The sequence below is a fragment of the Eptatretus burgeri genome, chromosome 9 (assembly GCF_056783735.1).
Source record: "Eptatretus burgeri isolate ZD-2024b chromosome 9, Ebu_testis_v1, whole genome shotgun sequence".
NCBI classification, from domain to species: domain Eukaryota; kingdom Metazoa; phylum Chordata; class Myxini; order Myxiniformes; family Myxinidae; genus Eptatretus; species Eptatretus burgeri.
This window is the reverse complement of record NC_140969.1, coordinates 95,812,862-95,835,799: the sequence shown is the minus strand read 5'-3', so window position 1 is coordinate 95,835,799 and position 22,938 is coordinate 95,812,862. Positions and strand designations below refer to the sequence as shown.

The 22,938-nt window shown below is 44.6% G+C and overlaps 1 protein-coding gene across 3 annotated transcripts in view; it reads right to left on the bottom strand.

Annotated features, from left to right (window-relative positions):
* Window positions 1-22,938, bottom strand: part of LOC147020683 (MFS-type transporter SLC18B1-like) — a 73,664-nt gene that overhangs the window by 36,367 nt on the left and 14,359 nt on the right. For all 3 annotated transcript variants that reach the window (XM_085896223.1, XM_085896224.1, XM_085896222.1), the window contains 4 exons: window positions 14,890-14,963; window positions 14,419-14,566; window positions 4,144-4,300; window positions 232-368 (listed from right to left, as the gene is read on the bottom strand). In XM_085896223.1, the coding sequence (XP_085752349.1) occupies window positions 232-368; window positions 4,144-4,300; window positions 14,419-14,566; window positions 14,890-14,963 (516 nt within the window). The remainder of the gene's footprint in view (window positions 1-231; window positions 369-4,143; window positions 4,301-14,418; window positions 14,567-14,889; window positions 14,964-22,938) is intronic.

Genomic DNA, 22,938 nt, shown 5'->3' with positions numbered 1-22,938 from the left:
CTAATAGACATTGGAAGAAGACAAGGTGCTTGTTTACACTGCTAGATACAAGGGCACTCACAATAGCATTCCATCAAAGTTGATACTTTGGGTGTTGTCTACAATAGAACAAGGAATCTTGATAAAGCTTGGGAATGTTAATCTCAAGTTTGGGTGCACTGTTCCAATACTTTCAGATTTTATACTATATTGCATTTACTGCATGGAAGAAAAGCAAACTTTAAATTTCACCTGATTTTTGAGGAATATTGAAATAGTTGGGTCAAGAAAGCCAACTGAGCACGCTTGGAGAACCACGAGCACTGACGACATGATGATTGGAGGTAGCATGAGGAGACGAAAAAAGGACGCTTTGAAGATTGTTCCCTCTAAACAATGGGACAAAACATACCAGTTGATAATCCACTTTTCCATAATAGCCACTCAATACACAAGCTCAAGCAATGCCTCGAAAATCATGCCAATAATGAGGTGGTGCAGTTCCAATGTACCAAAGGTAGAAACAATGGAACAGTTAACTGTACCAGAGGTAGAAATTCCAAACAAATAATGGTGATTAACTGAGGCATTGTCAGAAATAATGAGATGGTTGCTGGGAAATAGAACATAAACAATACCATTGTGCCGCTGCAACAAAAAATCATAAATGACCATTAATTGGTAATTTTTTTTAATCTACCTGGAAATGATCAAAAGAAAATGTGTTGAATGTTTATTGGAGAATGTTGCTGATTTAGGAGCATCTGAAACATTAAAGTGGTGCTAAGGCAGTTTAGATTTCATTTTTTTAATCATATTAAGGGCACCAAACATCTGCTGTCAGTTCAGATCAGATTAGATCTGTGACTTGCTGCAGGTACCATGAAAAACTGTACGAACCTGTTTCATGGTCGGGTTGTCGGTGACTAAACCGTCTCCCCCACCAAGTTTCTTGGTGAGGAGGGTGTATGATATGGACACCCAGCAGGAATAAAAACAAAACCTGTCAAAGGGCAGAGGAGCTCCTTGTGAGCCAACAGCCATCCATATCTCGTGCCCAACTGTGTCTGCGGACGTCGTCTGCAGTTGGGTTTCTTTTTATTAGGAGGTTGGTGGCAGAATTTGCACTCCGGCACCGTAAAACCCTTCATTCCGCAAAACATACGAAAAGCACAAAAACAAAAATCTGAAAACCCACACCATGGGAGTACCTCCTGTGCAGCTGCACTTAGCAGGGCAGCTCACCAGATTACAGGATTGGGACAAAGCCTTCGGGACCCCCAATCTTTGATGAGAAGAGGGAAAACACGGGGTAACCTTCCCGGGTCACATTGCGGTAGTGTGTGTCGGGGTGATGCTAAGGTGTCATCCACCAAACGGCGGTCTCCTTTGGTTAACCTGAAGCGGTCCCTTCAGGTGGGTGCCTGGAATGTCCTATCCCTAAAAGAGGATGATTACCTGTCTCTGTTATCATCTGAGCTCAAGCGTTTGGACATCGGTATTGCAGCACTCTCTAAGGTTCAGAGACCGGATTGTGGCGAGATCATGGCGGGTGGTTACACCTACTATTGGTCTGGTCGTTCTAATGGTTACCATGCCCAAGGAGTTGTTGCAGCTGTGCTCAATAGGCTGACTCCAATGATAATTGAGGTAACACCGGTCAATATGCATATTATGACTTGGACTTGGCGCCCCTTTTGGCCAATCACGGGGGCGACGAGCACCATTGCGCGCTAAAACCGTCCAGTGAGCGAGAGCGGGTCGGAGGTGGCGTCGCCTCCCATCTGGAGAAGGGGTGAATAATTGTCCGGGGCGATCCGACTTAAGTGAGTGAGTCGGAGCTGGGTTTTTGGTCTGCCAGATCACCTGACTGTCTGCTGGCGCTCGCTGCTTCGTCCACTCATCCGAGGCGTCTTGTCCGGCACAGTACGACAAGCGATCGGCCAACTCAGCACGGGAGGTCACCTCGTCTCGCCTCCTCTGGATTCGGCTGCCCTGGTCCGTCCTTTGGCGACTGGAGCTTTGGGAAGGGGTGGACATCCAGCCGCGCGTTCGCAGCCAGGTAGCCAGCCATCCTGACTTCCAGCCGAACTATCCTCCTCGGTTGGAGAGCCGAATGAAGACCGTCGAGGTCCATCTTCTTTTTGGGTATTTGTGTGTGCGCGTGTGTCCTTGGGCCCCGTCTGTAAGTAGGAATTGTTAAGTGCTTTTTGCTTGTACATCGATTACATTGCTTAGTCGGTTTAACTCTGCTCTTTCTGCGTTCCCATCCCCCCCATTATAAATAAATCCCGTTAAATGTTTCAGCTTGTTTCTGTGTTTTCTTCATTGGTTTCGCACGGTGCGTGTTGGGAAATTTGGGAAGCGGCAAATTGTGCATTTGGACCGACGGACCTCGTTAACTATTACGCACGGTTCGAGCAAGCCAACGGCTCGTTCCGCTCAAGCTCCGCCGAGGGTGAATTTCCCCGGTAGTTTGGACGACGTGAGTATTTAGGTAAATTGAAATTGGCAATCGACCCTATCCCACATGGTCGACCTATTGGCGATCTTCGGTCCGATAAGGGACCCATCGGCTCCGGAGTTATTCGGGGTGATGACCTATACATTCCAGGTGTTCAGTGGAGCCAACTCTACTGCTCCACCTTGCGGTCGTGCTCGCCACCGACACCCGGCTCCACAACAATATATATATATATATATATATATATACATACATACATACATACATACATACATACATACATACATACATACATACATACATATATATATATATATATACATACATACATACATACATACATACATACATACATATATATATATATATATATATATATATATATATATACACATCTGAAGACGACGATGGTTCACGAGCGGTATTTGACGATGTAGATTGTTTCAGAAGTCAAGGATGAGACAATGTGATAATGTTTGACCAAGTTATAAAAATGATTAACATGATGTGGTACGAGTGACAGGTTATTAGGTGCAAAATGTCGAAAACCTGGTTTCGTTCAACAACTTAAAAAATTTGACCTTCGCATAACCTTTAAAGGTCACAAAACAATGTTGTGGACATTAAAATAAGGAAACAGGATACGTGCTATAGCTTATTGGAGTTAGTTCGTCGAAGAAGGTCAAAAACCCGGTTCGATTCCCACAACTTTGAAAATTTGACCTTTGTGAACTTTAAAGGTCAAAGGTCAAGGATTATGACCTTTGGTGCATAACTTCCTCTGGAACATTCCAGGAACAATACAACGTCATATAGGCTTTATGGAATTTTGCACTCCTCGGATTATCCATACTTTGATGAAATCAGCGTAAAAACAAACTTGAAGGGGGCGCCACGGGCAAGGTGTTCGAGATAGAGCAAAATGGTTTCAAGACTTTAGGTGGGGAATGACCTCAAGATTATGCATAAAAAATAGTCATCCTAGCTCTCAAAGTTTGGGCGGTCGTATGATTTTTATGTCAAAATTCGAAATTTTCTAAGTTCGTGACCTTGTGACGAAAATGAATGAAAAAAAAACAAAAACAAAAAAAAACAAATCGAGCTCCGTGGGGCTGTGCAGGTGCCATTGGGCTAACCAAATACCAAAACCCCTGTCAGATTCAACAAACCCCCTCGGAGAAGATGCAAATTGAAATCGGCTACCCCCTAAAAGCACATGTTTTTTGGGCATGGCTCCGCCCATAATGGGCGCACCATGCCCATTCTCAGGAAAACACAACTTGATCATGATATAAACCTCCCACCAAAATTTTATCAGGATCGGATCAAAACACACGGAGCTATGCTCGGGACAGACAGACAGACAGACAGACAGATAGACAGGCACACAACAATAATGAATATAGTGGTCACTTATTTTTTTCGTGAAAAGATTTTTTCACTTTTTTCGTGAACCAATAATCTGCCAAGCTTATATGCATTTGAACATGATGTGGGACAGCTAGTTGGATCATCACTGAAACAGAAACTTGCATGATCCTGGAGACTGTTTTCAGAAAGCAAGAGTCATCACATGCAACACAAAAGACGAACAGACAGCTGGCTTAATGTTCCCTCCAAAAGATGGTGTATTCATTGATGCAACACTTGGCCCAAACAAATTCACAAAAATAAGAGTAGAAATTGAGTGTCAAACACACCTTGAGAAGGAAGCAGTATCATGTTTAAAGGAACCATGAGCAGCAAGAGGCCTCCTATGATGAAGAAGGGCATTTCGTATCCCCATGCACTATAAAGAAAGCCACCCAATGGTGGACCCAGTAGTAAACCTAGACCAGTAAAGATTTCCAGGACGCCCTGGAAAGGATGCACAAAACCAATATATACATATTACATGCACACTCGACATTATGTAAACAAAGATGGGTTCTATGGCATAGCCAATCAAAAATTGCACCAAGTACACCTCCCCGATTGTGTAACAAACGGGATCAAGCAGACCGACAAAGTTTCTCATTTCACAATGTTATTTGAACTGCAAGCTGGCAGGATGGTCTAAACTCTAAAGTCTGGGCTTGAATGTCAGCCTAAGCTATCAACCACCATCCTGGTGTTTCGCAGGCTGGTGGCATCATCATTGTGTGTGCAGTCCCTCAGATGGACATAAAACTGGGTGTCCCATATGCAAGCATTTGTTGCTAGACGTTATAAATCCCACGGTGTCCTTCACAAAGAACAAGTGAGTTATCGCCAGCAGCTTGAACAAATTACTGCCCTGACTTCCTGTGTCGTCATGCCGACCTGACCAGGCGTGTCTAACTAACTAAGAAACTGCTTCAGCAGCACCGATACTCCATATGGTGCACGGTGGTGGTGGTGATGATGATTATTATTATTTTAACTGCATTATATTTTGTCACCTATTTTGACAATTATCTCACTCTTTGGGATTTTCGCGAAACATTGTTGCAAAATGTCAGACCTGCTATAGAAATAGCTTTTGAGATAAGTGTTGCATTTTATAGATTTGATCAACTTAGCAATTTTTGCGTTGACCGCACAACTCGAGCTTTGATCCAACTTCGGCCCAAATTGACTTTGAGATGACTTTGGTGTTACATGAAAGTTGAGAGGTAGCTCAACCATCAATACGCATTTCATTGAAGTTGCACTGTGACATTATCTAATGAAGGTCACCTTCCCCAGAGGTTACAAAAATAAGCAGTCTTCAATTTTGACCAAAATCCCACATTATAACAAGGAACCATTACAGTAGTACTTTGTGAAAAGAAATAAAGTTCGAATCGGCAAATAAAATGAAAACCCACAATAACCAGACTTGTGCCGCCATATCAGATTTTTGTGACAAAATAGATTCAAATGGGGCATGTGGTGATATCCGTTTTTCTTGCTTGATGCAATCCCTTGTTAGAGCATTACACAGGCCTGGGTCACAGCTTTAGGTGTCAGTCATAATTCATACTCCAATGTGAGTGAATTTGTGATGATGGCCAAAAAGATGGAAGGAAGTTTTACCTTCCCCGATGAGTGATGCAACGATTTTGATTGTCATGGATTGATAACGTAGGACTTACATTTGATCACCAGACAAACGGCAGAGAGAGATAAGGAGAGGGAGATAGAAAGAGAAAGAGGGAGGGAGATAGAGAGAGAAAGAGGGACATCTTTTTTTTGCCATAAGGGAGATTGAGAGAGCGAGATGGAGAGAGCGAGATGGAGAGAGAGAGAGATCCCATCTCTCAGGAAAAAACCTGAAAACATGTGCAAACGAGAAGGGCACTCGGTAGTGCACATACCTCCGCCACGTAATGCCTGATCCACAAGAACTTATCGGGCCCAACACATTTTTTAAATATCATGTTCTACAGTACTATATCGTTTTTGGCCATTTCTCTCAATGGTGAAGAATCACTTTAAAAATTAAATAATTCTCGTATCCAGATCTGGATTCGGATCTTCACCAAAATTGAATCAATTCGTTCTTGCTGCACACCCAACCAAGTTTAGTCCAAATCCGTCCACAACTTTTTGAGATATCCTGCACACAAACAAAAGACAGACAGAAAGGGGTGAAAACATAACCTCATTCACCGGTGGTGACAGAGGTAATGAATTCAGACCAACATCAATCGACATGTTGTACATGCATGCGAACACAAACTGATCATCTTCGTGATACGCTGAAAGAGCCCTTTAAAGGGAAGAAGACGAAAACGAAGAAAAAGACTATACCTTGTGGCACTCCAACCTTAACAGGAAGAAGAGATGAAAGGATTCTGTTGAGAGCAATACCTTGGCTGTGAGAGTAGAAGAAGTCAGTAACCCAAGAGTGGAGTTGGCCTTGGATGTCATAAGCAGAGAATTTGGAGAGCAAGGCAGTGTGTCAGACTGCATCAATCGCTCAAGATATGTCTCGAGAAATGGCCCTGATCTCAAGTCTGACATTGACAGTGTCCGTCTATTGTTAGGAGAGTAAGAGCAGCATGTCCAAGGTGGAGTGACCTGGTCCGAATCAGAGTTCATGATTTGGGATGAGGCCGTTGGAGAAAAGGAATGATTTCATATCAACTGTGATGATCAATTCCATGAATTTGATGTTTGGAAGCAAGTTTATCAGTTTGTAATCAAGATCAGTTTTTGCAACTCTTTGCAGCGATGTTTGTGGATTTCCAAGCAGGTGGAAGATGGCCCAGAGTAAACAATAGGGTGAAAAATGTCAGAGAGGGGATGTGCAAGAAGAGCGGCAGAGCAGGTTTTTAGGATACGTGAGCTGATGCCATCCAATCCAGCTGCAAACTCAGAATTGAAGGTTGCCAGAAACTTCTCCACATTCTCAGGTGCAAATGACAGAGTCCAGGAACAGTTGGGTATAACTGGGGAGGGTGAGTACAGAGTGAAGGGTTGGGGACACAAGTTTTGGAAGCAAACACAGACTTGGGGCATTCGGCCTTCTCACAAGTGAAGTCAGCTGTGGTGCCATTTGAAGAAAAGGAAGGGATGGAGGGGGAGCATTCTCCAGAGACAGACTAAACAAGACACCAGAGAGTTTTAGAGGACCGAGACAAGTTTGAAAGTTCATTCTTGAGGTTCAACTGATGTTTTCTGGCTCTCCTGAGAGTGGACACACACTTGTTGCAGTCTTTGTGGAATGAGCTGAGATTTCCTTTGGTTGAGTTTGCTTTCCAGGAAAGGAAGGCAGGTTGTTTCAGAGCAACTGCCTCACCACAGGATTTAGTGTACCATGAATCCTGTAGTGAGGCATTTGCTGTGGAAGAAGGATCAGAGAACTGAAGATGAGATGGGATGAATCTGTGCATAAGAGAGCAGGATTCTGTGGAACAATTCTTAGGCTGAGTAAATATCAGAGTAGTAGAAATGGAAGACCAGTCCTGAAGAGAGAGAGACGGGGCTGCTTGCAGTCCCTGTCAATCTACTTGAGTGAAATGCCAGATTGCTGGTACTGAGGAAGCTCTCTGAGAATAGGCAGAAAGATGTTGACTCTCAGAAGCATATGATCAAATGAACCAATTGGAGCATATGAAGAGCATGAGATATTGTTGTGGGCCGAGTATCGGCTGAGAGCTCGACTGCCAGATGAAGCAGCAGGGTCGACTCTACCGAACACCTGGAATTTAGATCGTACCATTCCGGAGAACTCCGAAAGGTACGGCTCTGTCGCAGGACCGTGAATAGTCAAGAAATCCACCACATGGTACAGGGTTATTTGCCAATCTTCAAAATACCTAGAAGACCACGTGGCGCTCTAACGAGGATTCACAACCTCGGCGGCGCTCGTACAGAACGAGCCGCTATCGTGCTCGAGCCGTGTGTGACCCGAGCGGATGATCACCGAGATCCGTCGGTCCAAATGTTCCCTTACGGTGGCAACACCGGCCTTGCTAATTCTCCACACGCGTCACGCTAAGCCAATGGAAGAAACACAGCAACGAACTGATACATTTAACAAATGTATTTATTTATAATGGGGCGGGGGGGGGCACACAAGAAGGCAGAGTTAACCAAATATAGAAGGAATGAAATGCAAATAATGTATAAGGCACTTAACAGTTTTACTTAATAGACTGGCGCCACAAACACACACACACACACACACACACACACACACACACACACACACACACACACACACACACACACACACACACACACACACACACACACACACACACACACACACACACACACACACACACACACAAAGAACCAGTGGCCACAGCCTTTATTGAGGCCTCCAGCTCGGAGGGAAAGGCGAGCTGAAGACCAGAGCCTGCCTCAGACCTGTCCACCTCGTGTGGTCTTCGAGCTGGTGGGGTGGCGGGACTCAGACCTCTCGCGTGTGAGGAGAACGCGATCTCCACTCGTGTCACCCGTTTCTCTCTCCTGGTTCACCGACCGAGACACGGCGCGCAACCCTTGCGGTTATTGTCGAGGAGGAGGAGGATCTCTTGTGGAGGAAGAGGAGGATCTCTTGTGGAGGAAGAGGAGGATCTCTCAAGCTAAGCCCTTTGGTCCGATCGCGCCGTGCCTATATTCACCCTTCTCTCGGGGGGGGGGGGGGCGGGGGACGCCTCCACCTTCCCCCACTGGACGGTTTTGGCGTGCAGAATCGCTCGTCGCCCTGTCATTGGCCAAAACGAGCGGCAAGTCCGTCGATTGGCCCGGGGGCGTGGTGACGTCGCGTGGACCGCCTTTCTCACCGTCGCGGGGTCTGATTGGCTGAGGGGCGGCCACCTCACTCATACCACGCTGATTGGTTGAGGGCCGCCGCGAGGCTCCTCCATGAACTCCGCCCACCATGGCATCGGCCAGAGCGAGGTGAAGGTGAAGGAGATGCTGGCGTTGTTGGTGGTGTAAAAATAAAAGAAAACCCTGACTATCAAAGTAACTCGCAGCACATGAACATTTATTCACCCATTAAACAAGGGACGGGGACCCTAACTAAAACACATACCGATATAACTGTTCTGTAGGACCTGTATGTTGTGTGCGATGGGTCCCAGATTCGTAACATTTCCAGGGACGTTTGTAATCACGAAGTCCAGAAGGGAGGATTTGCCATTGGGAGAAATCCGGTTGGGAAAGTTCAGATTGAGTCAGTCCCATGGAGTCATAGAAGTCTTCCTGAAGAGCTATGGCTGGTGAGAGAGGTACCAATACCTCACCAATTTGCATGGTGACAATTTAAATCTCCACATATGAGGGAGAGAGAATATGGATGAGTGGTTAAAAGTTGGTCCATGTTGTCTGAGAGAGATATATAGTTTTCTGGCTCTCCTGCACCCTGTTACTGTTTGGAGGAAGGTACAACACAGACTAAGAAGAGGTGGAAGCAGAGGGGAATTCACAACCATAGGTACTCCTGGTTGGCTGGGAGGTGTAACATCAGTACAAGAACAGAGAGAAACTTATGTAAAGTGCAACTCCACCGCCAGGGCGGAGTTCAGGCCTTTCAAATTGGAGGAGACAAAAGCCAGGGAGACACACTAAGGAGTCGAGTTTGGGATGTCCTGTGTGAGGAAGGATACAGTTAAACAGATGATGTCTGGTTTATTGTCAATGGCCTGGATTAATAGGTCTGTCAGGTTGGAGCAGAAACCTTGGATGGTCGAGGTCCACATCGTTAGGGACAGGTGCGGAGGCTATGCGGGGGCAGGGTGAATGAGAATGTTTGAGTGTATGGGGGGCAGGGGGAGGATTAAGTGGGTGGGGTGTAGGGGAAGGATGGAACGGGTATGGTGAGGGGGAATGTAGAAAGGGTGGGGGACATGAAGCCTGAACAGGTTACATTTTGTAACCCATTGAAAGGCCAGATCTGCATCCTTTGCTGAACCAAAATCGAATCAGCTTGTTTTTGTCACCAACTCAACAACTCATCCACCAAGTTTTTTTGTTTTTTTAATATACATGCTCTCGGCTCATGGAAGAGCTATGGCAAAACAAAATCAGAACACAACAAAACAAAGGGAACACCAGGAGAAAGGAAGGCAGGAGATGGAGGCCCCTGGAGGACCGGCGGAAAGTGAACGCAGCGATGCGCTGCTCCTACGGATGCTCCCATACCTGACCTTAGGAGAAAGAGGAAAACACCAACAGTAGGGCGGAGGGAGAAAGTAGATGTAGATAAACAAGGGATGTCTGAAATGAGGGGTAAGGGAGAACGCAAAGGGTGAACAAGATGGAGACATAAGCAAAATTTTGGGAGGGATGCGGTTTTAACGGGTGTAGAAAAGATCATGATTTATGGGTGGGGGATGATGTGAGATGATGGTGAACAGCTGTCTTGAAGATTTGGTGGGAAGAATGAGATTGAAGAGAATATAAAAGAGTGGTTCCACAGGTGGGGAAAAAGGGAGAAAGGAATAAATGAGCGGAGATGAGCAGCAATTCTGGATTTAGGCAGTTCCACTGAGAGGGGATTGTTGGTGGACCGCATGCGTCCTGTGGATACCTGGGGGGTGGGGGGGACAAAGCATTGAGAGGGAAGTGGGTGCAAGTCCAGAAATAAAGTGGAAGAAGCCAGACTGACCAGTCAGTGATCATCTTTAGGATATTCAGTCATTCAAACTCCTGGGTCTCACCATCAGCCATCATCTTTCTTGAGCAAACCACATTTCAAAGTTGGCCTCCAAAGCCAGCCACCAACTGGACATCCTCCGTTGTACAAAGTCCTTCCTTGGCACACCTGAACTCCTATTCACCCTCAAGGCCTTCAATGATGAGTTCTGCTCTCCCCTCAGGGCTGGCTCCTCAGCCTCACAACTTACCCAGCTCGACACCGTGGAAACCAAGGCCTTCAAGGTTATTGGAATCTCCCACGATTAAGCTGAATCTATGGGTCTATCACTATGCCATCACAGACAGTTCGGTGGTCTATCAATATTCTACCACATCGTTTCTGGTTTTGCACCCTCTTATTTCTCTGCTTTGTCCCCTGCAGGTTTCTGCAGGGCACACAAGGTCCACCAACAACCCACTTCTGTTGAACTACTGAAATGCAGGATAACTGCTCACCTCGACTCATTCATTCCTCTTTATTCCCCACCTGTGGAACCAACTTCCACATGGTCTTCAATCTCATTCTTTCCTCCATGTCTTCAAGACAGCTCTTACCACCATCTCAGATCGTCCGCAATCTAAAAACATTGTCATTTCTACTCTCACACCCCCAACCCAAGCCCACCCACCACACCAACCCAAGCCCACCCACCCACCCAACCAACCCAAGCCCACCCTCAGCCCTTCCTTCCAAATTTCAACTTTATTCCCTCCTGTATTCATCTTGTCCTCCCCTTGCCACATTTCTACTCACACCTATTGTTTGTCCAAGTCTCCCTCTATCTTGGCCTTCAACTCTGTTGTTGGTGCCCCCCACCCCCCTCTTCCTCTTGTCCTGATCCATTCAGTGTACCAGCTCTTCCTCGAGCCTAGACTATGTATACAAAATATATATATATATATATATATATATATATATATATATATGAAAAAAGATGTACTCAGGGTCCAACTCACGTTCAAACAGCATGTACTTCATAGATATACTCACACAGGTCAACCGAGAGTTCGTCAACCCATGTTTTCAGTTTTGTAGACAGTATATATCAAGTGAATCAGATGAAAATTGATGATTTATGTGATCTTGACTTTTGACCTCAAAAATTTAGGCTTCCAGCTTGTCACTACCTCTACCAGGTGGTTAAGTTTCATGAAGATCAGAGTAAAAATTTGACCTGTAGGCAAATGAAACAGACAAACAGAAAAACTGACCACATGAACCAATATTACTTGCAAAATCTTCGAATCTTGGATTTCGCAAATAACAAACAGACAGACAAAATTGGGTGAAAATAACTTTCGTCCACCTCTGGTGGCGACGGAAAAAGATCGCTGTGGAGTGAAAACAAATTTTTATTTTTTTTTGAAATGACGAGGGGAAGTAGACAATAGTTGCCATGGAAACATGTTGAAGGCGAAGTAAAATACTTCGGAAGAAAGAAGCAAAATGAGGAATACGGAGACAAAAGGGAGATAATTTTCACAGTTGCTAGCAAAGGAGCGGCTTAAGTAGGCATTGAACAACATGAAAACAAATTAGACAAACAGAGCACAAACAAGATACGATTCAGAACAGAAAATTGGACGGGATATAATTGCAACACACGGACGAAGATATCACAGAAAATACGACAAATTTGGTTCAGAAACTTAGCTCTGAGGTGGAAGCGGAAGATTCTACCAACACGTGGAAAAAAAATCCCCCAACCGGAAGTCAATGTGTTTATGCCTCTCAATGAGTGCCTCGACATGCGTTTTTGTGCTGGGTAGGTGTATCCTTGTCCAGGCCATGGGCTCGTTCGGATCTGATCTTGAGTTTCCTCTTTCTTATTTGTTAATTCCCCTGCTTTGCCCTGCTACCCAACTGTCGGTGTGTTGCCTTTTTATACTCTCACCTCGCTCTCCCATGAGCCTCGATTGCGTATATATATATATATATATATATATATATATATATATATATATATATATATATATATATATATATATATATATATATATATATATATATATATATATATTGTTTTTTTATTCTTCTTCTTCTTTCGGCTGCTCCCATTCGGGGTCACCACAGCGGATCATCCGCATGATCCGCATAGTGATTTGGCACATGTTTTACGCCGGATGCCCTTCCTGACACAACCCTGGTCGCCTCTTACGACACAGGGATATGGTACACCTATTTTAACCGGGGTATACACCGGCCCAGTACACTGGTACTCATTTCGCCGACCTCGGAAGGATGACAGGCTGAGTCAACCCCCTGGTGTATTAATTCAGTGGCCCAACGGGGCTTGAACTCAGCACCTTTTGGATCCCAAGGCGTTGCCCTAACCACTGCGCCAACACCAGGATATATATATATATTATATCTGTAAACCACTGCACGGGTCCTATTCTTCCTCAACTCGAGAACATGGCATTCTGTGGCTAGTCATGTACAGTGAAACTGCTTTCTTTCTCGCCACGGAAGGGTAACCGAACTGAGGGAAACTTTAGGTCACTCTAAGAGTTGCAACAAATGTGTCCATTCTTTGGCACACAAGAAAATTGTTCTCAAAGCTGAACTCCCCAACAAGTCTCCTCCTTCAATGTCCTAGTAGAACCTTGTCATGTAAACCTTTGATGTATTTTACCCTTCATACCCAATAAAGATTCTCTCTCTGCAGACTCTGCTCTTATGCAATACCCTCTCAGCCACTGCTGACTGATCTCAGTCTTTCACAGCCATTATAAACAGAAACATTTGTCCTGCCTCAGTCCCACATCCCTGATGAGTGACTGTTCTAAAATCCTGCTCTGCTGCTTTGGTTTCTTTCTTCTTGCCCTTCATACCTTTGGCCACCTCCCATATGCCTGGGAGACAACAGCTCTTATCAATCAAAAGGATGCAAAAATAAATCTTCTCCACCAGTAAGCTTACCACCTGAGCTTTATCATCTTACGATAATTCACCATCTGTCTGTCTGTCTGTTCCCAGGTACCGCAAAAATGGCTGAACCAATCGCAACCATTTTTTGGGGTGTGTAATCCTGGGACCACTTGGAGTAAAATAGGCATAAATATAATAACATGACCCCCTTGAGGGCTCCCGTAGGGAGAGGGTGCTTCTAGTTATTATAAAGAAAAGTAATGGAATCAATCACCAATGCTTGCAGTCTTTCCGTTTTTCAAACAACCTGACATCTTACCAAATATTTTGTTTCAATCCAGGTTACTTTAGATATGCAATGCTTCTCTTTCAACCATGGATGCAGGCTTAAATTCTCAACAAGAGGTCAGGGGAGTCTGCCTCCACCCACAACCAACCTGGTTAAACTCCCCAAAACAAGCTTAATGTTCACTCCAGCAACAAACACCACCCCAGCACAGCCTGTGCCAGCCTGTGCCCCCCAGCACAACCAAACCAGCCTGTGCCCCCCAGCACAACCAAACTAGCCTGTGCCCCCCAGCACAACCAAACTAACATACACCACCCAGCAGAACCAAAACCAACATGCTTAGTGTTCTCGAGTAACCCCCCCCTCCCCCCCTCACCTGGTTAAACTCCCCAAAACAAGCTTTATAGGCACCCCAGTAACCAACCCCCTCCCCTACATCCAGTTAAACCCTCAAAAGTAAGCTCAGTGTACACTTCTACTCATTTGTTTCTCTTTTCTCCAATTTGTGGACCAGTCTTAGATTTAACTACACTCTTCCTTCCAGGATTTCAACTTGGCAGTCCACTTCCATCTCACAAATCATTCAAGCAGCTCAAAATAAACACACAATCAATGCGTATATATGAACAAATTATAAAATCACGATTTCAACTGCATGGTCTCAAGAGGTCGCAAAAGGCGGTGGTATTAATGGTAACCAAATCAAAGTGTTCCCACCATTAGAGTTGCGATGTTGTCAGGAAAGTTCTGAGCCATGATTGCACTGGATGTCGTCGACGAGAAAGCAAAACCGATGGCATCAAAAGTACGCACCACGAAGCACAAGGTTATGTACATTGGGCCAGATGAAGCTTTGTCGAGCAGTCTGAACAAACACCCCCAAAAAAGAAAAATTTAAAAATAAAATAAAAATTAACCTCAACATATTACAAATATAGAAATCCCTCTCCACAATATTACCCATCCTGTTTCAAACTTCCTATTTTGCAATTATCAATCTGAACTAAAACAAAATTAATTGTACAGTGTTGAAGAATAAACAGAATTGCATGAACTTAACCTGAAAGTATTTAAAAGAAAAAGCAAACCACAGTTGAACTTCAATTCAGCTAATACACATACAAGTATATTGCAGCAAAGAGACTTCCTGTGGAAGAGGCGATTCTTCACTTAAAAACCCAAACTTACCCAAAGAGCACAGTGCAAACGCCAGATATCAATATGCCAGAAACAAACATGAATTTTGCACCAATATGGACAATCTGCAACAAAAACAAAAATATGATTAAAAATAAAAATAAATAAAAAATAAAAAAGGGAAGGCAAGATATCTCTGGTTAAATATGATGAAAAATAAAAATAAAAAAATTAACAAAAACATTTAAAACAGCATATATCAAGAGCAAAAAAAATAGGACCACTGGACCTGGAGCTTATCTGGGCCTGAGCCTAATGTTGCAACCCAAATTTTTTAGAATTCTCAGTGGTGGGTCTGGAGAGGGGAAGATATTGAAAGAAATTTGCACGACTGCCGTTTTGACACTTCCGGTCATTTGATCAGCTTGGCCTCAGCAACTTAACATTAGGACCGTATCCTAAAGTTGTTACCCAAATTTGGTAAGATTCTGACTGATGGGTCTGGAGTAGAAGATTTTTGAGGGAATTTATGCGATTTTCCCAAAATTGGCAAAGTCGGCCATTTAGACACTTCCGGTCACGTGATCGGCATGACCACAGTTTTACATCCCTACCCTATCCAAATGTTGTAACCCTAATTTGGTAGCATTCTGACTGGTGGGTTTGGAGAAGTTGATTTTTGAAGGAATTTGCGGCACTGCCATTTTGACACACTTCTGGTCATGTGATCAGCATGGAATCCACAATTTAACATCCCTACTCTATCCAAATGTTGAAACCCAAATTTAGTAGCATTCTGACTTGTACGTCGAGAGAAGAAGATTTTTGAAGGAATTTACACTATTTTTCCCAAAAATTTATGAAGTCGGCCATTTTGACATACTTGAAGTCAAGTGACCGGAACGAGCTTTGAAATTCCTGTTACTAGTCAGGAGAGGAATGTTATTGCCAAATTTCAGCCAGATCGGCTTCGCGGTTTGGCTGGAGAAGTCAAAAAAGGAGATGGATGGATGGACTGTGTGCAATGACAATAAATTATCTGGAATTGAAATTCCAGATAAGCTTAATAAAAAAAAAATAATAATAAAAAAATATCCTTCAATCCTCTCGTTAAAGAATATGAAACTTTTCATTATATTTCACTCCGAAAGAACTCATCAAGACGATTCACACATTAAACATTTATACTTACAATTTGAAGGATCATTTCCATTATGCACAATTCAAGAAAGAACTGTAAGTGAATGGCTGATATCAGTCTAATCTGCAACTCATTTTACTCTGATGGGGATTCAACATTAAAGGATGCTTCATTGGAGCATTTGAGCAACTGGTCACTGCTGCTTAAAATTCAAGAAAACAACATTGGTTAGAAAAGAATACGATTCAGGAATGGGAATAATGAAAGTAAGCTTTGTTATTCGTTTGCCAGAAGAAGTCAAATGCAATTTTAGATGTTGCCGAGGAAAATCTGAAATTAGCAAGGAATAATTAACAACAATGTGTTTATTATGCAGAGAAGTAGGGTAGAAAATAGATATCTGGGATTACTCCAAGCCTTATTCATCCTTCCTGCCCAATTGTGTGAACAAGTCACATTACATTTGTTATTCATACATACATGCAAGTGTATGTGTGTATGTATATATATATATATATATATATATATATATATATATATATATATATATATATATATATATATATATATATATATATATATATATATATATATATATATATATATATATATATATATATATATATATATATATATATATACATAGTGGGGAGAACAAGTATTTGATACACTGCCGATTTTGCAGGTTTTCCCACTGACAAAGCACGTAGAGGTGTGTAATTTTTTTATCATAGGTACACTTCAACTGTGAAAGACGGAATCGAAAACAAAAATCCTGAAAATCACATTGTATGATTTTTAAATAATTAATTTGCATTTTATTGCATGAAATAAGTAGTTGATACATCAGAAAAACAGAACTTAATATTTGGTACAGAAACCTTTGTTTACAATTAGAGATCAGATGTTTCCAATAGTTCTTAACCAGGTTTGCACAGACTGCAGCAGGGATTTTGGCCCACTCCTCCATACAGATCTTCTCCAGATCCTTCAGGTTTCGGGGCTGTCGCTGGGCAACACAGACTTTCAGCTCCCTCCAAAGATTTTCTATTGGGTTCAGGTCTGGAGACTGGCGAGGCCACTCCAGGACCTTGAGATGCTTCTTACGGAGCCACTCCTTAGTTGCCCTGGCTGTGTTTCGGGTTGTTGTCATGCTGGAAGACCCAGCCACGCCCCATCTTCAATGCTCTTGTTGAGGGAAGGAGGTTGTTGGCCAAGATCTCGTGATACATGGCCCCATCCATCCTCCCCTCAATACGGTGCAGTCGTCTTGTCCCCTTTGCAGAAAAGCATCCCCAAAGAATGATGTTTCCACCTCCATGCTTCACGGTTGGGATGGTGTTCTTGGGGTTGTTCTCATCCTTCTTCTTCTTCTTCCTCCAAACACGGCGAGTGGAGTTTAAACCAAAAAGCTCTATTTTGGTCTCATCAGACCACATGACCTTCTCCCTTTCCTCCTCTGGATCATCCAGATGGTCATTGGCAAACTTCAGACGGGCCTGGACATGCGCTGGCTTGAGCAGAGGGACCTTGTGTGTGCTGCAGGATTTTAATCCATGACGGCGTAGTGTTACTTATGGTTTTCTTTGATACTGTGGTCCCAGCTCTCTTCAGGTCATTGACCAGGTCCTGCCGTGTAGTTCTGGGCTGATCCCTCACCTCTCTCATGATCATTGAGGCTCCATGAGGTGAGATCTTGCATGGAGCCCCAGACCAAGGGAGATTGACTTATCTTGAACTTCTTCCATTTTCTAATAATTGCGCCAACAGTTGTTGCCTTCTCACCAAGCTGCTTGCCTATTGTCCTGTAGCCCATCCCAGCCTTGTGCAAGTCTACAATTTTGTCCCTGATGTCCTTAGACAGCTCTCTGGTCTTGCCCATTGTGGAGAGGTTGGAGTCTGATTGATTGAGTGTGGACAGCTGTCTTTTATGCAGATAACGAGTTCAAACAGGTGCAGTTAATACAGGTAATGAGTGGAGAATGGGAGGGCTTCTTAAAGACAAAACTAACAGGTCTGTGAGAGCCGGAATTCTTACTGGTTGGTAGGTGATCAAATACTTGTTTCATGCAATAAAATGCAAATTAATTATTTTAAAAAAATCACACAATGTGATTTTCAGGATTTTTGTTTTAGATTCCGTCTTTCACAGTTGAAGTGTACCTATGATAAAAAAAATTACACACCTCTCCGTGCTTTGTAAGTGGGAAAACCTGCAAAATCGGCAGTGCATCAAATACTTGTTCTCCCCACTGTATATACTGTTACGGTTGTGGAAATTCACAGAACACCATTCAGGCTTCCCAGAGATCAGTTATGTCGATAAGTGCGTGTTCAGATTAGATTTCCCCACCGATGTCGAAAGGGTATTATTTGTGTAACCGGGCTGTGATCTTTGAGTCAGCCATTATTCTTTTCCTATCTTTATTTTGGAACAACCACAACTGCCTCTCCACAACCCCGCCATCCCCACCACAACATCGCCTCATCTTCATATCCACAAACGCCGCCATCCCCACCACAACATCGCCATCTTTTCGCCATCCACGGCGAATCCCACGGACGAGCGCCATCTCTGCCGACAGACGTGGGAGCTGACGATTTCTACAACGTCCACTTTCCACGGCTGATGATTTCTCCCACATCTGTGCATGTCCGAGCTTCGCGATGAAATCAGATGAAAAGATCAAAAGGGGCGGAGCCAGCGAGGGATGAAGGGTGAGAGGTGAGAGATCAAACGCACCCACGGACCCCATATAAAGGCGCGCTGAACGCCAAGCAAGCAGTCTGTCGGGGAGCTGCAGAGAGTGGAAGTCTGGAGTCGAGCTGGCGTAGAGTCGGAGGAAGCCAGCAGCCCGCCAAGGTTCGAGTCCAGTGGAGGGCAGTCGGAGCTTGGAGCGCAGCCAGCCTGCCGTGCAGAACCACGGGAAGGTGGAGAAAGCCGGAGAGAGGTCGCCAACGCTGAGGAACGGGCGGGCTCTTAAAAGAGCATCAACTCTCGAAAGAGCAAAGGCCCGTTCGTTCCTCGGAGGCGTTGTCGGCTAGGCCCGAACCACCAGGCCGCACGGTGGGGCCTGTGCCAAGCAAGTCGCGCAGCGCCAATTGCTGTGTCGACGAAACATCGAGGGTCAACCAGCGAGTCACCACGAAGGTGGCAGGTAACACTGAACAACAAAATTTTTTTACTGGAGATGTGTAAAGTGATTTAGACTAATTTGGGTACGCTGATTTCAAAAATCATAACCGTTTTGCTGTATCACGTCAGGATTTTCAGTAACAGAAATGTTCCCATTGCCTAGAAGTCAGGATTTCAATGAAATTTACAAAAATTCATTTATTCATTTATTTCATCATGAATGCTTCAAAATTATAGAAATTACAGAAAAACTCCACTAGAATGTAATTAAAAATGCTTTAGGCATTTGGCTTTGCGTTTGTGCTGCTCTGTGTCAGTTTCACGATGCAGGAACCAGCAGAAATCGCCCATCATGTTCGGGTTGTGCCGCCCTTGGTAACGCGTCTCCATGAGTGAAATCTCTTGGTGGAATCGGCCGCCGTGCTCGTCCGAGACTGCTCCCAAGTTGTCAGGGAAGAAGTTCAGGTGCTGGTGTAGGAAATGGATTTTCAGGGACATCCTGGAGCCAAGTTTCCTGAAGGACTCCAGCAGCTGCTGCACTATTTCTTCATAGTTGTCCGCGCGCTCGTTCCCCCAAGAAGTTGTCCGTCACAGCTTTGAAGCTCCTCCACGCTGCCAGCTCTTGGGGTTTAGAGTTGTCGGAAAAGTTTCGTCCTTCATAATCTGTCGGATTTGCGGTCTAACAAAGACACCAGCCTTGATCTTGGCCTCCGACAAGGTGTTGCCAAACTTTTCCTTGAGGTATAAAAACCCACGCCCATTCAGATCCATTGCCCGCACAAAACTTTTCATCACCCCGTCCTTTATGTGGAGTGGTGGGAAGGAAAACCTTGGCTGGGTCGACAAGGGCGACATGCTTCACGTTGTGTCGACCAGGTACATGCTCTTTTCGCTCTTCCCAATCTTTCTTCGTCCAGTGATTCTTGTCGTCTCTGCTATCCCAGAGACAAAGGAAGCACATGTATTTCGTGTAGCCTGACTGCAGCCCTAACAACAGCGCCACCACTTTCAAGTCTCCGCAGATGTGCCAGTTGAAGTCATTGTACTTGATGGAATCAAGCAGCTGCCGCATAGTCTCATAGGTCTCTGTCATGCCGAACGCGTGAGCCAGTGGGACCGATGGTTTCTCGTTGCCATTGTGGAGCAAAACAGCCTTCAAGCTGTTCTTCCCCGAGTCGATGAAGAGGCGCCAGTCTGCAGGATCGTGATCACACCCAAGTTCTTTCAACAGACCGTTGATGTCACTGCAGAATGTCATCGTGTCTTCCATCTCAAAGAACTCAGCCATGTCTCTGTGACGTGCTCTGAACAAGGATATCTTGGTGTTAGGTTCAAGTAGATTCCACTGCTGCAGCCTTGATCCAAGCAGCTCTGCCTTCGCCTTTGACAGCGAGAGATCTCTTACAAGATCATTTAAGTCTCCCTGGTTCAGAAGGTGTGATTCTTGAGTGTCGGGTTCAAAAAGGTTCATCATCACCATCCTCTTCACCACTGCTTACAGCTATGTTCTGATCAGCTGGAGGTGTTGGAACGGGTTCTCGTCATCATGAGGCACAGGTTTATTTGTGCAGAGACGCAGTCAGCGTACTTGATGTGACCTTTATTCTTCTTGTTGAAGCCGGCGATGCTTGTGCAGCAGAAATAACAATCATCATGATGATTCTGCGGCTCACGCCATATCATGGGCACCGCAAATGGCATGCTCGCGCGCTTGCCCACCAACCACTGAGTCAAGGTTGTGTGACAGCTTGTGCAGCAGATGTGTGGTGCCCAGCTCTGTTCTTGGTCCCCCACCTTACACCCGAAGTAGTGAAAGTAGGCGGCCTTCATTTTCACTGCTGTAGATATACTTCGCTGTTGATCTTTTTTGGTATACCGACCACAGACATAACAGAAGTTGTCAGGATGATTGGTACAGGAACGCCTACTCATCTTTATCTGAAAGAAAGAAATATAACACAAGTTAACAACAATTGTACGAAATAGACATGTTAAAGACATATGTAAATTTCATTGAAATCCTGACGTGATACAGCAAAACGGTTATGATTTTTGAAATCAGCGTACCCAAATTAGTCTTAATCACTTTACACATCTCCAGTAAAAAAAAATTTTTGAAATTTGTTGTTCAGTGTAATCAGCACGGCCTCTCGGAGCTCCTGCGGTCTTCACAGCTTCGTGAACTATTAAAGGCCCACGAGGTCCAGTTCTGCCCTTTTCTTTCCTGGGGTTTTTCTTTGTATGAATGTCGTGGCACCTTGTCCGTCAAGTAAAGAACTGTTAAGTGATTGTGTACATAATAAATAAAACGGTTGTAGTTCTTTGTCTTGCTCGTTCCTGCATTACTTTACTGACTGCATGATTGCATACGTGTATATAAATAAATGTCATTGTTTGAATGTCCACCTGTTCGTTGCGTCCTTTCCCTCAATTGAGCTGCCGTATTGCGTTCGGGATATTAGCTGGCTTTTAAATAGCCGATAAAGTAATCGGATCCGGCGGGGCTTGGCGATATACAACGCTCGGAAAAATCGCAAATGGAGCGAGCTGCTTAAGCGGCTCGTTTCCAAGCAGGTCCCATTGAGGTGTAAATCCCCGGCATTTCTGTCTGCGCACATACTTAGGTAAATCGACAATTCGGCGATCGGACCCTGTCGCGCATGGACAGAATAGTTCGCTGATTTACGGTGTGATTAAATACACACCCATAGCTGGATTTCGGCATTGATCCGAAAGCTGTGACTGAATTGCCATGGTAGGTGGGCGTGTGGCCGCAATTAGCTAAAAGCGGTCATCCGCACGCCAGAGTGGTGAGAATCCACAATACTGGTGTCAGCGAGCGGAATTCAAACCCCTCCATCTCCACACGAAATTAACGGAACCGGATCAAGGGTGTGCGAGGCGACCCTCCGGTTTCATCAAATTACGAGCGTATAAATTATTTTCGATACGCAAGATGGCAGTTCAAGGCGAACAGGGGCAGGAGGGATTAGGATTAGAAATGGATTTGGAAATGTTAGAATCTATGGCTCAGGACGAGATCACTGTGCAGGACATTTCCATGCAGGTTGAATACCCCCCACAACCGAACCCAGCGTCCGAAATGGGTGCAGCGGCAGGGGCCACGGCTTTTGACCCCCTCCCCCCCGTCAAAATCCTTCCCCGGTCCCCAGCAAAACTGCGACCGATGAGGGCGGATCGGTTGCGTTGAGTTCAAGTGGAATGGCCCAGATATTGGCAATACTGGCAGAAATGAATGGAAATGCGCAGCAAATGAAAAACGAAATGAAGGCAAATTTAAAGGAAAACGCAAAGGAAATAAAAGAAGAAATGGGAAACAAAATGGATACAAATGCGCAACAAATGCAAAGTAAAATGGATGAGAATATGCAAACACTGCGGGGTGAGATGCAGAGCATGGGGCAAAGCCTGCAGGCGGGCACGAAGGGCATAGTGGCAATTGCGCGCAGCGAAACGCGGACGATGGATTGCAAGATGGCGGCACCACGTGGCAGTACGACCGAACCGACAAGGGGGAGTGTGGATTGTGTCCGGCCCGCGATGGAGACGGGGGAGGTCAAAATAATTTGGGACACGTGTAGGACGAGACATGTGGAGGTGACTACGACAGAAAAAATAATTGTGACAGAGACACGGATAACAAGGGAAGAGACGGAGGTAATGAAAGAGGTGACGGAGTTGGCAGAGACACGAAGGAATTAAAAGAAATAACAGAGACATGGGAGATAGAGGGTGAATCGGACGGAAGTAAAGACGAACACACACACACACACACACACACACACACACACACACACACACA